The 15821-nt window shown below is 34.2% G+C and overlaps 1 protein-coding gene and 1 pseudogene across 1 annotated transcript; one reads left to right on the forward strand and one right to left on the reverse strand.

The window, feature by feature from the left end:
- Positions 1–8061, forward strand: part of LOC139842307 (probable hexosyltransferase MUCI70) — a 35206-nt pseudogene extending 27145 nt beyond the window's left edge.
- Positions 8062–11881: 3820 nt separating this feature from the next.
- LOC139844533 (xyloglucan endotransglucosylase protein 2-like) lies at positions 11882–14061 on the reverse strand. The gene is made up of 4 exons (XM_071834752.1): positions 14035–14061; positions 13538–13866; positions 12444–12637; positions 11882–12350 (listed from the first exon to the last, which is right to left on the reverse strand). The coding sequence occupies exons 2-4, from the start codon at positions 13841–13843 to the stop codon at positions 11951–11953; spliced, it is 900 nt and encodes a 299-aa protein (XP_071690853.1). The 5' UTR covers positions 13844–13866; positions 14035–14061; the 3' UTR covers positions 11882–11950.
- Between the last annotated feature and the right edge of the window lie 1760 nt (positions 14062–15821).

A 15821-nucleotide genomic window follows, 5' to 3' on the forward strand; every position in this document is an offset into this window, starting at 1 on the left:
AATATTTATCGATTTATTTCGGTACATTTAACTGTAGACAACTAGTTGTAGGTTACTAACGAGGACATCTGACTTAATAAACTTAAAACATCAAAATATATTAAAAGTGTTGTAAATATATTTTGAACATACTTTGATATATATGTATATATTGTTATAGGTTCGTGAATCAACCAGTGGCCAAGTCTTACTTTCCGACGAAGTAAAAATCTGTGAAAGTGAGTTATAGTCCCACTTTTAAAATCTAATATTTTTGGGATGAGAATACATGCAGGTTTTATAAATGATTTACAAAATAGACACAAGTACGTGAAACTACATTCTATGGTTGAATTATCGAAATCGAATATGTCCCTTTTTATTAAGTCTGGTAATCTAAGAATTAGGGAACAGACACCCTAATTGACGCGAATCCTAAAGATAGATCTATTGGGCCTAACAAACCCCATCCAAAGTACCGGATGCTTTAGTACTTCGAAATTTATATCATATCCGAAGGGTGTCCCGGAATGATGGGGATATTCTTATATATGCATCTTGTTAATGTCGGTTACCAGGTGTTCACCATATGAATGATTTTTATCTCTATGTATGGGATGTGTATTGAAATATGAAATCTTGTGGTCTATTGTTACGATTTGATATATATAGGTTAAACCTATAACTCACCAACATTTTTGTTGACGTTTAAAGCATGTTTATTCTCAGGTGAATACTAAGAGCTTCCGCTGTTGCATACTAAAATAAGGACAAGATTTGGAGTCCATGTTTGTATGATATTGTGTAAAAACTGCATTCAAGAAACTGATTTCGATGTAACATATTTGTATTATAAACCATTATGTAATGGTCGTGTGTAAACAGGATATTTTAGATTATCATTATTTGATAATCTACGTAAAGCTTTTTAAACCTTTATTTATGAAATAAAGGTTATAATTTGTTTTAAAAATGAATCCAGTCTTTGAAAAACGTCTCATATAGAGGTCAAAACCTCGCAACGAAATCAATTAATATGGAACGTTTTTAATCAAAAAGAACGGGACATTTCAGTTGCAAAGTCCAAATGGCATGCGTTTGTAAGCAAATGTACCATAAGGGCATGTGAACGTGGTTTTCTCTTGGTCCTCGGGTGCTATTGAAATTTGAAAATATCCGGAAAAACCATCAAGAAAACAATAGTAACTATTTCCGGCTAATCTTTCCAACATTTGATTAATAAAAGGTAATGGAAAGTGATCTTTTCTGGTGGCGTCATTTAATTTTCTATAATCAATACAAACACGCCATCCTGTTACAGTCCTAGTAGGAATAAGCTCATTTTTTTCATTTGTGATGACAGTCATGCCACCCTTCTTAGGTACGCATTGAACTGGGCTTACCCATGGACTATCAGAGATTTGATAAATTAAACATGCATCAAGCAGTTTAATAATTTCTTTCTTAACAACATCTTGCATATTAGGATTTAGTCTTCGTTGGCGTTGCACATACATTTTATGACCTTCTTCCATAAGGATTTTATGTGTGCAATACGAAGGACTTATTCCTTTAATATCATGAATTTTCCATGCAATAGCTGGTTTATGAGCTTTTAGCACAGAAATGAGTTTAGATTTTTCATTTTCAGTAAGAGAAGACGATATTATTACAGGTAATTCAGACTCACCATGTAAATAAGCATATTCCAAATGGTTTGGAAGTGGCTTTAACTCTAATGTCGGTGGTTCTTCTATCGATGATTTGTATCGATATCTGTCTTCTTCTTTTAGCATTTGAATTTCTTCTGTTGTTGGTTCATATCCATTAGCCATAAGTGTAGCTAACATTTCAGTTTCATTAATTGGTTCAGTACCTTCTCCTATAGAACATTCTCCTATTCCTTGTAATTCTAGAAATTCTTCTAACAATTCTGCATGTGAATCTATAGTTTGAATATAATAACATGTATCATCTGCAGATTACGGTTGTTGTATGGCTCTATCAACTGAAAAGGTAACACTCTCGTCCTCTATACTTAGGGTCAGTTTCTTACCGAACACGTCTATTATTGCTTTAGCCGTGTTTAAGAATGGTCTTCCTAATATGAGAGGAACTCGAGAATCTTCTTCCATGTCCAGAATAACAAAATCTACTGGAAATACTAAAGTACCAACTTTAACTAGCATGTTTTCCATTATCCCTCTAGGATATTTTACTGATCGATCGGCTAGTTGTATGCTTATTCATGTTGGTTTCAATTCTCCAAGATCTAGTTTAGCGTATAGTGAATACGGCATTAAATTTATACTAGCACCTAAATCTGCCAATGCTTCTATTGAACTAAGACTACCCAGAAAACATGGAATTGTGAAACTTCCTGGATCAGAGAGTTTTTCTGGTATCTTATTCAACAGCACCGCTGAACAATTAGCATTCATAGTAACGGCCGAGAGTTCTTCCATTTTCTTTCTATTTGTGATTAGATCTTTCAGAAATTTAGCATATCTAGGCATTCCTGAAATCACATCAATGAAAGGAAGATTGACATTTATTTATTTAAACATATCCAAGAATTTAGATTGCTCGGCTTCAAGTCTCTCTTTTCTCATTTTACTCAGGTAAGGAAGTGGTGGTTGGTATGGTTTAACATAAGGTTTAGCCTTAACTGTGTTATCTTTATTAACCTTTTCAACTACCGGTTTTTTTTCTTATCTTGATCAGATTGTGGTTCTTATGGAGTAGGAATAGCTTCATCAGAAATTACAGGTATTTCAGGTGGTTTAAGTGTAATACCACTTCTTGTGGTAATGGCTTTAGCTGTTTCATTCCGGGGGTTAGCATTTGTATCAGTTGGTAAACTTCCCGGTTTTCTTTCACCTATTAACCTTGCTAGGTTGCTCACTTCTTGTTCCAAATTTTGAATAGAAGCTTGTTGATTTCTAAATGCTTGAGCATTTTGTTCATTGGTTTATTTCTGAGATGTGAAAAACTGAGTTCGAGATTCAACTAGCTTTGACATCATGTCTTCTAAATTTGGCTTTTTATCATCGGTTTGTGGTGGTTTATTTTGAAAATTAGGTCTTTGCTGATTGTAAGTATTGTTGGATACTTGTTAATTGCTAGGACCTTGTTGGTTGTTGTATGGAACATTTCAGTTATAATTCTGATTTTGATTGTAGATTGGTCTTGGCGGTTGATAATTATTCTGATAATTATTTCCAGGCCTTTGGTTTATGTATGAAACATTATCTCTTTGTTCCATTGTTAGTTCAATACTGAGACAATCTTTTGTCAAATGTGGTCCTCCACACTGCTCACAACTAATTCGTATTGAGTGAATATCTTTAGTCATCTTTTCCATTCGTCTCTCGACAGCATCTATCTTTGCAGAAATGGAATCTAAGTCATGGCTAGAATCGGCTCTAGCTGCTTTAGATGATCTAACGATATCTTTTTCTTGGTGCCACTCATGTGAGTGGGAAGCAGTGTTATCAATAATTTTGTAAGCGTCAGTTGCTGTTTTCTTCATAATGGAACCATCAGCTGCTATATCGATGTCTTTTCTTGTAGTGATGTCGCATTCTTGGTAGAATATTTGTACTATTTGACAAGTGTCTAAACCATGTTGCGGACATCCTCTTAATAACTTTCCAAATCTTGTCCAAGCTTCATATAGAGTTTCATTTGGCTTTTGTGTGAACGTAACAATTTCTCCTTGAAGTCTCACGGCTTTAGATGCCGGAAAGAATTGTTTAAGAAAATTTTCAACTAAAACATCCCATGTATCAATCGCCCCTTCAGGTAACGATTCTAACCAATCTTTGGTTTCTCCCTTTAAAGTCCAGGGAAATAACATGAGATATATCTGTTCATCCTCCACTTCTCTTATTTTAAATAGAGTGCAGATCCTATTAAAGGTACGAAGATGTTCGTTTGGATCTTTCTTCGGTGCACCACTAAATTGGCATTGATTAGTCACCATGTGTAGAATTTGTCCTTTGATTTCATAATCTGGTGCATTAATGTCAGGTTGAGTAATTGCGTGACCTTGGCCAGTGCGTTTAGCTCTCATTCGGTCTTCCATACTTAGAGGTTCCAGATTCTCCATGATTGAATTTGTTGAATCTGAATCACTAGAGGATTCTGATTTAATGGTTGGTTCCTCTACAATCTTCGTTTGAATGATTGGTGGTTCCGGAGGAAAGATTAATGGTTCAGGATCTCGAAATCGTCCCTGAATATTCTCCGGATTCTCAATTGTGAGGTCGGGTTCAAAAAATGGATTATCGGAAATTTGAATTGGAGTACTTGGTCGACTGGATGATGATTCTAAAGAAAAATCAACGGCGACAATTTTTGCTAGATGTCTTGATCGAGTTACAGGTGGTGAACGTACAAAAGGTGGTGAACGTTTTGCTCGGTGCATTCACTGAATATCCTATTAGTTATAAAAATAAGAAAAATTATATAAGTTATCAAATTAATAGACTTTTCTGATTTTGCCCACGTTTCGAATAGCCAAAAGATGCAGCAGAGGGGCAGGATTCGTTTGGTCTCAATATAATTGAGTACTGTTTGGCTCCAATAACCCGGTCCACGTACAAATCCAACTATTACTACGAACCAGAAAATGGATGTCTATCAATTTAACCGCTTAAAATAATTTTTCGTTGAAATTTAAAGAAATTTAGAGAAGAAATAGAAAATTCTATGTCCTAAAAACTAGAGTGTCGAGAAATAAGAAAGAAAAAAAACGCGTCGAAAAACGTCGAAAAATAAAAGGTCGAAAAGTAATAGGCGTCGAAAAATAAAAATAAGAAAGTAGCGCGTCAAAACTTAAAAAGAAACTAAAAACTAAGAATTAAAAGTTGCGTCTAAAAATATTAAAGCTTAAAAGGAATACTATATCCAAAACGGCAATAACTTAAAAAGTACTAAAATATAAAAAAGGCGTCGCAAAATTCTAAAGCACCTAAATCTTAGTCTAAAGAAAAGGCACTTAAGGGATTTTACGGCAAAGCCTAAAAATCTAGAAATAAAAATAACTATGGCAAAAACTATGACTTAAAACTAAATACGAGCGAAAAATAAATATTACGCTAAAACAAATAAAAAGATACAAAATATAAAAATAAACTTAAAGTTGTAAAAAGTACAATTTTTATAAAAATATTATTTTTAAATTAATATTTTATAAAAGTATTAATTTTATAAGTAATAAAACTAATTAAAACCTAAAAATACAAATTTAATTAACTAAAACTAATTAATATTTTAATTAAATCCTAATTAATAATAATAATAAATTAAACAACCCTAATTTCGTAATTAATGCTGCAGTATTTGACCTGTCAGAAACCTCCGCGAGTGCGGATGCCAACTGGCAAAAAGTACCGCGAGTGCGGATACCTCAGGTTCAGATCAGATGCAGTTCGAATTTTGCAGGCTTAGTTTGTTTTATTAAATTTTTTTTTTTTACTTTTTATTTTAGTTTTCTGTTTTATAAAATATTTATATAAAATAAATAAAAACTTATAATTTGAAAAATAGAAATAGAATTACTTTATAATTTTATATATTTTAAACAAATTCTTAAAAATATATAGACATTTTTTTATATTTTTGTATTTTTAATATTTAAAACGTATTTTTACAAAAATAAACTAAAACTTAATAAATTTTTTTTATATATATATAGCGTTGCGATTTCGGCGTTTAATTGTCCCCGGCAGCGGCGCCAAAAACTTGATGTTATGCGAGGGGTATATGAAATAGTATTAATTTTACAAGGAAAATACTATTAAATACGATACAATTTTACACAAGTTATTTATTTATTTATAGAGTGGATATACCTAAACCTTGCTACAACACTTATAGGCAGTGTACCTAATCGTACAGTAGTGTAGTTTTTAGTAAGTCCGGTTCATTCCACAGGGATCTCGCAAAGTTTAACGCTATATTTTTAAAACTATATTTGTAAATAAATATATATATTACAATTATTATTATAAAAGGGGGTTTTTACCGTTTAATGACCGGTTTGTCGATTTTAAAACTTTAGTCGCAGTTAAAACCTAATGTAAAATATTAAAAATAAATATAACTTAAATTTAAAGCGTAAAGTAAATAACGATAATGAAATTGCGATAAATAAAAGTGCGATAAAATAAAATTACAATAATTAAAGAGTATGATAATTAATAGTGCAATTAAATACAATGACAGTAAATAAAAGTGCGATAATTAAAAATGCAATTAAATATGAAAATAAAGGAATTATGCTTATTTAAACTTCCGTAATCATGATGTTTGACGTGTTGATTTTAATTTATTCCCATGGGTTAATTGTCCTTTGTCCTGGATTATTTAATATGTCCGTCTGGTTTTTGTCCATAACAGTCCATCAGTCATAAATATAAAGTGCGAGTGTCCTCGTCAAATTATCCTTATATCCGAAGTCAAATATTCCAACTAATTGGGGACTTAAACTGTAACAAGGTCTTAATACTTTGTTTAATAATTACACCAGGATATCGACTGCGTGTAACCCAAGGTTTTAATACTTTGTTAACAATTACGCCAAGCGTCCTTGTACATAATTCACCCCTGTTTTAATAAGTCTATTAACTATTAATCCATTCTCGTGTCCGGTTAAATGAACGATTATTCGTACATATAAATATCCCGCCCACCGTGTTCGATCGAGTGTATATGGTTATTTATAGGTACGTCCAATTGTAAATCTTTATATTAAATTAACAAACTATCATTTAATTAAACAAATATAAAGCCCATTAATAGCTCATAGTCTAATTTTCACAAGTGTCGTTCTTTTGTCCAAACCCCAATTATGGTACAAAGCCCAATTACCCCGTTTTAATATTTTAGCCCAACATCATGATTACTTCGATTTAAATAAGCATAATAATAACTTAGCTACGAGACATTAATGAAAATAATAAAAACATAACTTACAGTGGGTATTAATAGCGTAGTGGTACACGGACAGAGTTCCGACTTACAAAACCTTAAAACATTCGACTAACCCAACCTTATTATTATCACTAACTTAAAATTAAAATTACAAATTGAGATTACGACTTGGATTGATAATTGATACATATATTATGTATATAGAGTAAAAAATAGAAAAAGGTGTAAAAAATTCGATCAGAATGCGCGACTTTTATAGCCCCACAATTCACTGTAGACCTCCGCGAGTGCGGATATTTTGTTCACAAAAGTTCCGCGAGTGCGGAGGTATGGAATACAGCTCATCTCTGGATTTAAACGTGGGCTGCTGTATTTTTTAATATATATATATATATATATATATATATATATATATATATATATAATTATATATATATTATATTATATTCTTGTGCATAGTTGACTTGTAATTTTTGGTCCGTTGCGTCGCGCACTAAAAGTTGGTTCATGTCTCGGTTCCGAATTTTCGAACGTCCTTGCGTACTATTTAATATCTTGTACTTTGCGTTTTGCGTCTTGTACTCTTGTAATTTTGAGACGTTTCTCATCAATAATTTGAACCACTTTGATTGTACTTTGTACTTTTTAGCTTTTTGATCGTTTGCGTCTTCAAATCGTCGAATCTGTCTTTTGTTTTCACCTTTTATTATTTAAACGAATATCACTTGTAAATAGAACAACCTCAGCTAAAAGCTTGTCTTTCTTGAGAGATAATGCTATGAAATATATGTTCATTTTTAGCATTATCAGATGTACCTGAAGGTTCATTTATTGTTAGAGCACATACACCAATGTCGAATTTATTTGCGTGTCTGTGGTTTAATGAAGTTGATAGGTTTACTTCACGCGACCAATTAAGCTTTGGATATACTTTCTTGAAATTGAAGAGAACAAATCCAGATAAACCATTGGTGCTACATATGTTTAAGGTAATCATTTCTCGTCACTATAACTCCAACTTTAAGATACGTTTTGACATGTACACAGTTTCCTTGACTTTGTTTATATTAAAATTGACTATCATATTAGGACTGTGAGCGCAGAGCCATCACAAAGCTATTTCATCATAGGAATTCTGACTGATGGCCATTTTCATCAGTGTTTGTTGCCCGATTCTCCTTGGTTTGTCTTCTCTTTGTTTCTTCTACAATTGTTTTCGGGGAGATCTAGAGGTGTTTAATGGGCGGGTCGGGCGGGCTGGGCAATGGCCAAAGATATGAGTTAGGTTGGGTTGACCCGAAAGACATTATGTCTGCAAATTTTGTTTTTGTTTTGATTTGTAAATAGTCTGTCCAATATATGATTAAAAAGATTATATATTAATATAATACAATCTGTTTCTTCAAATAAAATGATTTAGTATGTGTTAATAATATAATAAATACACTTGGTCTTCTTTCAACCCGTTTGACCCATTTGACATTAACTTTTTAATTTGTTTTGTTTACTTGACCCGTTAGAGATTAAACATTGCCGGAATTGATTATGGACTGAAGTCATTTCTTTACTATCTTGCAGTTAGAAAAAAGCTGGTTATTTGTGAGCTATATCTGTTGGGAAATTACGGTCTCACTAATTCCCACCACCCAGCCCAACAATAATAGTAAAGAAATAAGAACAATACACAACACAAGATTTAACGTGGAAACTCCAAAACAGGAGAAAAACCACCGGCCCCCAAAGAGAGAAAATACACTATATCACAAATTGTTACAATGATATAGACAACTCTCTTAAGCCAACTACACTCTCCAAAATATTTAACTAATACAACTTTCAAACAAGGGTAAGAAAGAAAGAAATAATCAAATACTTAAAGTGTATTGATTGGTGCAATTTGGAATGAAGACTTAGCCCCTCTTATATAACCAAGTCACTCACCCCTCACATCTTCCTCCCACCAATGTGGGATAAACATATCTTCTACTAGCCAAAATAAACCAACAAATCTCCACCTTTTGGATAGAAGAAGATAACCATGCTTCCACATTGCAAGGATAACCGATGTAGACGCTTCCTCGACGACAACTTCAAGATCCTCATCTTCATGCCATTGACATTATCTCCCAAGAGACAAAACTTGCATCTTCATCGAACATTGTCTAAACCGACAATCATTGTCATCACAGACAATCATAACTCTTAACAAGAATTATCATACTCCACCATAAAGAGTATAGCACTTAGAATATCACATTCCAAGCATTTCACCTCGGCACATGTTGTTAAACAACCAGCTGAAACTTTATGGTGCAACTTCCTGATTGGCTTTCCCTGGAAGTTTCATCAGCTACAACATCAGTTTCCACCACACAACCTGCATCAACGCCAAACCAATGCCCATGTGTAATTGTGGAACCGCTAACGAACATCCCTTTCCACGGTGGCGCGGACACACCATGAGGATGACGTGACTTCAGAGGAATTCGTCACTCTCCGTAACAACGGAGACAATGTTAGCGTCTTTGGAGCCATTTGCCGGATTAGCTCCACCGGGACAATTAACCCTTACATGTCCAGTCTTCCCGCACTTCCAGCATGTCAGATTCTTTCTAGAGTTTCTCTTCTGCCTATCCGAACACAACACTATCGTATCTCCTGATGACGAGACCCCGTTACCTTCCAGTCTTTTCTCCTCGGATAGGAGCTTGCTAGTAACGTCTTCAAACTTCAGAGTTTTCTTCCCATACATCAAAATAGGTTTCATGTGTTCATAAGACGATGATAAAGATAATATCAACCTCAAAGCTTTATCTTCATCATCCGTTTTAACTCCAATAGCCTCCAGTTCTGAAACAATACCGTTAAGAATACTTAGATGATCTGAAATCTTTGAACCCCCATCCATACGCAGAGTATGAAATTGTTCTTTAAGACACAACCGATTTGAGATTCCCTTGCCCTGGTACAACTGCTCTAGTTTAACCCAAAGCTCCTTTGCCGTTGATAACCCGTGCACATTTGCAAGCACGTTCTTTGCAAGACACAAACGAATCGCACTTGCTGCCCTCAAATCCATATCATCCCATTCTTCTTCATCGAACTTACTGCTAGAATCACTGCTAGGAACAAGGGTGGGTTTACCCTTCAAAGCCTTGTGTAAACCGGACTGAATCAACACATCCTTGACTTGAACCTGCCATAAGCCAAAATTGATCATCCCATCAAATTTCTCTACATCAAACCTCATTGGACTGAACTTCGACATCGTATCCGTATCCTATAGACAACAACTTTCTCTGATTTTGCTCACGTTTCGAATAGCCAAAAGATGTAGCAGGTAGTCAGGACCCTTTAAATCGGAAATCCACAACTCGCCACTAACAAATCCAACTATTACTACGAATCAGAAAAAATATTGTCTAACCAGATACCCTATACGATCAATAGAATTCGTTTCTGATGTGGACGATCCACTCCCGTGGCAACCACAGAGCATACTCCGACTCCTATAACCGAGACCCTCGTCAAACCTGACGCTCTGATACCAGTTGTTGGGAAATTACGGTCTCACTAATTCCCACCACCCAGCCCAACAATAATAGTAAAGAAATAAGAACAATACACAACACAAGATTTAACGTGGAAACTCCAAAACAGGAGAAAAACCACCGGCCCCCAAAGAGAGAAAATACACTATATCACAAATTGTTACAATGATATAGACGACTCTCTTAAGCCAACTACACTCTCCAAAATATTTAACTAATACAACTTTCAAACAAGGGTAAGAAAGAAAGAAATAATCAAATACTTAAAGTGTATTGATTGGTGCAATTTGGAATGAAGACTTAGCCCCTCTTATATAACCAAGTCACTCACCCCTCACATCTTCCTCCCACCAATGTGGGATAAACATATAGTATTTGATTGGTGCAATTTGGAATGAAGACTTAGCCCCTCTTATATAACCAAGTCACTCACCCCTCACATCTTCCTCCCACCAATGTGGGATAAACATATCTTCTACTAGCCAAAATAAACCAACAATATCTTGAATCTTACAGATCATAAACGACCTTATTGAAGTCACTAGAGTTTCAAAAGCATGGTGATATATTTCACTCGTATCTGCAAAAGATACCTTAGTTAATGAAAACACAATCAATTTAGGCTCCATTTCTTGATGTAGGTCTACTGACCCATGGATCCTTGCGTTAGTTTAAAGGATTTGTGCTATAGTTTGTCGTGGTATGTGGATAATAAATCAGGTTTCTTGTGTAGTAGATGAGGGCCATTATGAAGCGCAAGCTGAAGATGGAAGTATAGATGATGAGTATTTTTTAAGAGCCACAAACACATATCATTAGGAATTTTGTAATTGTAGTATTATGTTGATGAATACACAATGATATTGATATATAACTACACCAAGGTTATAGGATATGGTTGCTGATGAACTATTCATGTGGTACAATATGTATTATTTGCTTTCGGATTCATGAATGCGAATAATGCGATGTATAATCTCTAGTTCAAGTATTTTAATTCCATGTGGTACACTTCTCTAGTTCAAGATGAAATTCTGTTAATCAATGATGTTGCTTTCTTCTATTAGCATCCATTTCATTACATTGAGGTACATTTTTTCTTGATTACATGTGGTTTAAGATGTTTAGGATTTACAAATCTTGAATTTAATTCTATGAAATTGTTAGCTTCAAAATTTGAATGATATACGAGTTGTTTGGATAATGAAATATTGAATGTTCAGATGATATTATATAAACTTTTTGTGCTGTTAATAATGTGAAAGCAGATACCATCTAAACATAAATCAATACATTAACATACTAAAAGAGAATAGTACATGAACATCTTCTGTAATCATACAATGAATAGCTTTACCTAACTAAATTTGAAATGATTAAATTTGATATGATGGTTTGAATCCGTTGATCGTTATAACATAACATTACATAACATATGATTGACATAATTCTTTATCTTGAATCCCTATAGATGCATATGATTAGGCATCACGGTCTCTTCTGCATTCAATAGGCATTTTAGGGAAGCGCTTACGATCAGTACAATAATTGTATATTGTGTATCTCCTACGAACCCACTTAAGACTACGCCATTGGTGGTCATCAAGGTCTCGATACTGCTTTTGGTCCCACCATCGTTTGCCTTGAGTCGCACAATACTTGGCGTTCACAGAAGATTCACAACCATCAATATGAAAGTTCCTGTAATTAGCAACAAAAGGCGCTTTCGACCAATCAGTTTTCTCCAATCCACCCCGCGTTGCCCAATCATCCGCGTTCCATAAACTCGAGTATATCTTCATGGGTTGATTAAATGGGAACCTAACTCCCAAATGCTTACTGTTCTTGAACACCCTTATAGGAATGTCATCAACAAAGAACCTGGAAAATATTGTCAATAGTAAATTTACAAGTTTAATCCCTATACTATTGCTTAATTTGCAAGTTAGTTGAAAAGTTTAAAACAAAACTTACACTATTTGGTACATATTCCACAAGACCGAGTATGAATGGAACTCTTTCGTAGGATCAAACCATAAGTAAATACGTTGCTCACGATCACCTTTACCCCCGGTAAATACGTTTGTTTGTAGAATGTACGGTTGCCCTGTCCTGTTTCCTAAGAACTCGAAGTCTATCTCATCATGCTGCTCGTTTTGTGAAGTTAACTACATTACAAACCATATTCCTGTTAGTATAATTGCATCTTAAAAGTTACTTACACATGTAAACAATAGTTGTAAGGTTTTTCCTATTCGAAATACCCTAGAGAGCGAGTATTCTGACCCGCATACTCTAACGTACTTGGTCTATCTGGATTACTCCCTGGCCAGGGGCGGACCTATAAGGGGTCACTGGGGTCGGCCGCCGATGATCCAATTTTTTTTTTGTGTGTATTTATATGTTAGAGTTCGTATCATATGTCAAAATTCGACGTTCGCCCCTGTTTTTCTTTTCTTTTCTTTTTTTTTTTTTTTGTTTTTTCTTCAAATTTTCAACATTTTGCACCCGTCGAAAGAATTTTCTGGATCCGTCACCGTCTGTGGCCGGTTCCAACCCTTCCCTGACCACACCAAGATTCGAACATGAGACATCCTATAAAGATGTCAGGGCCTCAACCCCGCGCTATCTTGAAATGGTTAACATAAACATGTAAACAAGTAAGGTTTTTCTTTTCAGCCTACTCTGAGGGGAGAAGGGGAGTATTTTTACTTGTATGTACACGGTCTATTCAAATTGGAAGCTGATACGTACACCACTTACTTTTTGCCATACACCACCAAAATTTAATTTTGGACCATTTTACCCTTTCTCATAAGTAATTTAGGGAAAAGGGCCTTGAGTTAGAAAGGGTAAAATAGTCAAAGATTGTAGTTTGGTGTTGTATGGCAAAAAAACAAGTGGTGTACGGATCAACTCCCATTCAAATTACCCCTTTACCTTTTTCGACTCTTTAACTTGACCCCTAAATATGTGATGTGAAGTTTGAACCCGAGACTTTACGTACGTAAAAACACCGTCTACATATGTATGTATATACACAAGCAAACATAGAAGTATATACTTACATAAAAGGCGGTGACAGTGCCAGCAGAATCTCCGGCAACCATTTTTATTTGCATTTCAAAGTGACCGAAAAGATAGGAGCCCTTAGATTGAAAGCCGGTCCCAGTGTACTTGTCAAGTGAGAGCTGAATATTCGAGCCACCGTTAAAATACTTAATGTGGTCAAGGGCCCACGTAGGCATATAGTTCTTCCCGAATGGAACAGCGACCGCCTTTTTAGGGGCGGCTCCGGTTACACCACTGATAACTAGTGCAACCACCATCACATATGCGTACGCCCACACTCCTTCCCATCTTTTTTGGTCCATTTTGGGCACCCGGCCTATTATAACTACCATAGTTAGTAAATTAAAAACAACTTTAATATTTTAATTTCACTACATGATCGTGTAGTGATACTACTAATAAGATCAGTGAAATTGGATCCTAAATTACCCTATATAAACTTATAATTATAATTAGTATACGGAGGAATAAGTTAGGATAAATATACCATTACCTCAAATGTGAATATGCTCCTCTAGGCTCTAGATTACTTGTGCCAAATACAAAGACAATATAAGACTAGAATGTCTTGTTAAATACTCACCACAACAAGGCCCCCTTTTAAAGCTAGGTCCTACCTAGCCAGTACCCAACCAATATTTCGAATAGTAATTGAATTGAATTGAATTATATATATGGTCACTTTGCGGGTTTTTTGTTCGTTCACGCTTGTTTATGTTGTCACCCATGTGAGCTAGTTTGATAATTATTTTAGTAAACATATCCTTCTACGTGAGAGCATATTACAGAAATCAAATATTGACAGCATAAGACCATTTGTAATGGGTCCAAGTGACCCCGTCACTTGCTGATGTGGACTAAAAGTAACGTCATTTTTGACTGTAACAAGGCATCACTTTGTGGTGTCACTTTGGCGTTTGTTAGAAATAAACAACAAAAGTGACTGTGTCACTTGTTTGTTTTTAATTTTTTTATTAATTTAAAAATATTATTTTTATCCTCTTTTAATATTTAACCCAATTATATTATAACACATCATCACAATACTTTTAACTAACATTAAAAAGAAACACCACCACTACTTTACCAAAAAAAGAAACACGTCCTAGTCATTCAAAAAGTGCAAAAAGACAAGTGACACCATAAGTAACACCAGTCACCGTTCTAAACTACTCGGTTGTACTCCGTATTTGTTTATTAGACAGAAAAAAAAGAAAGAAAAAGATTGACACGTGGCTTTATGTGGGATCGTCCAACGCATGAATACCTAAGATTTTGGGTAGATGCCATAGGTTCCTAATTTCTTGATACGTACACCTGCACCTGCGTTTTACGAAGAGATCACGTGATAGTAAAAAGGGTCAATTATTCGCGCCTGCATCAATTTGTAACGATGTATGACTAATGCCTATTGCTACTTTTTGACGATGGATTCACAGTACAGCAACTTCCTATTTTATACGGTTGTATTATCAACCTTCTAACAACTTTACGTACATCCCAAAAATCCAGCCCAGATACCCTTCTCTTCCATCACAGATAATTTTTTTTTAAAAAGCAAGTAAAACGTTAAAGAAGTTAAGAAACTATAAAAATGTACAAACGAAATACAGTATACACAAAATCAGAGAAACCACGACTAGGTACCAGAGGACTGTGATTTGAAATTCGGTACTAAATAATAATTTGTTTGTTTATATCAATCATTTAATTTAATTAATAAAAATTAATTTTATTATTTATATATAAATAAATTGAAAACAAATTATATTACTCTCGCGTCTCAAATAAAATATTCACCATATAAATGGACACATTTTAAAACATATACAGTTATCACATTGTTAGTCAATCTATTTTCTTCTATTTTTACTTAAATCATTTTTGATTGATTAACCGTGAAATTGTGAAAATGAAAACTTTTTTGACGATAGAAAAATGAAAATATAAAAATATTAAATATGAATTGGTTTTGTTATCAAGACCCTCACAGACGTTATTAACATGATTTAAATAATTGTACATTCATATAAACGTCACTACTAATTCGTAAGTAACCACTATGTATTTAACGAAATTTCTAAAGGTCGTCGTTAACCAAATCCAAATATTGAACGAATATAATTCTCACTATAAAGTTTCTATTGGTCAACGATATAGGTTAACATTGCTAACGACTACCACAAACAGTTATCAGCACGGTATCTTTACATTCATATTGTTATGAACGTGCTAGTACCATTATTTTCATTTTCGTTTTATATGTTATGTTTGACTTGA

This window comes from Rutidosis leptorrhynchoides, chromosome 4 (assembly GCF_046630445.1).
Source record: "Rutidosis leptorrhynchoides isolate AG116_Rl617_1_P2 chromosome 4, CSIRO_AGI_Rlap_v1, whole genome shotgun sequence".
NCBI classification, from domain to species: Eukaryota; Viridiplantae; Streptophyta; class Magnoliopsida; order Asterales; family Asteraceae; genus Rutidosis; species Rutidosis leptorrhynchoides.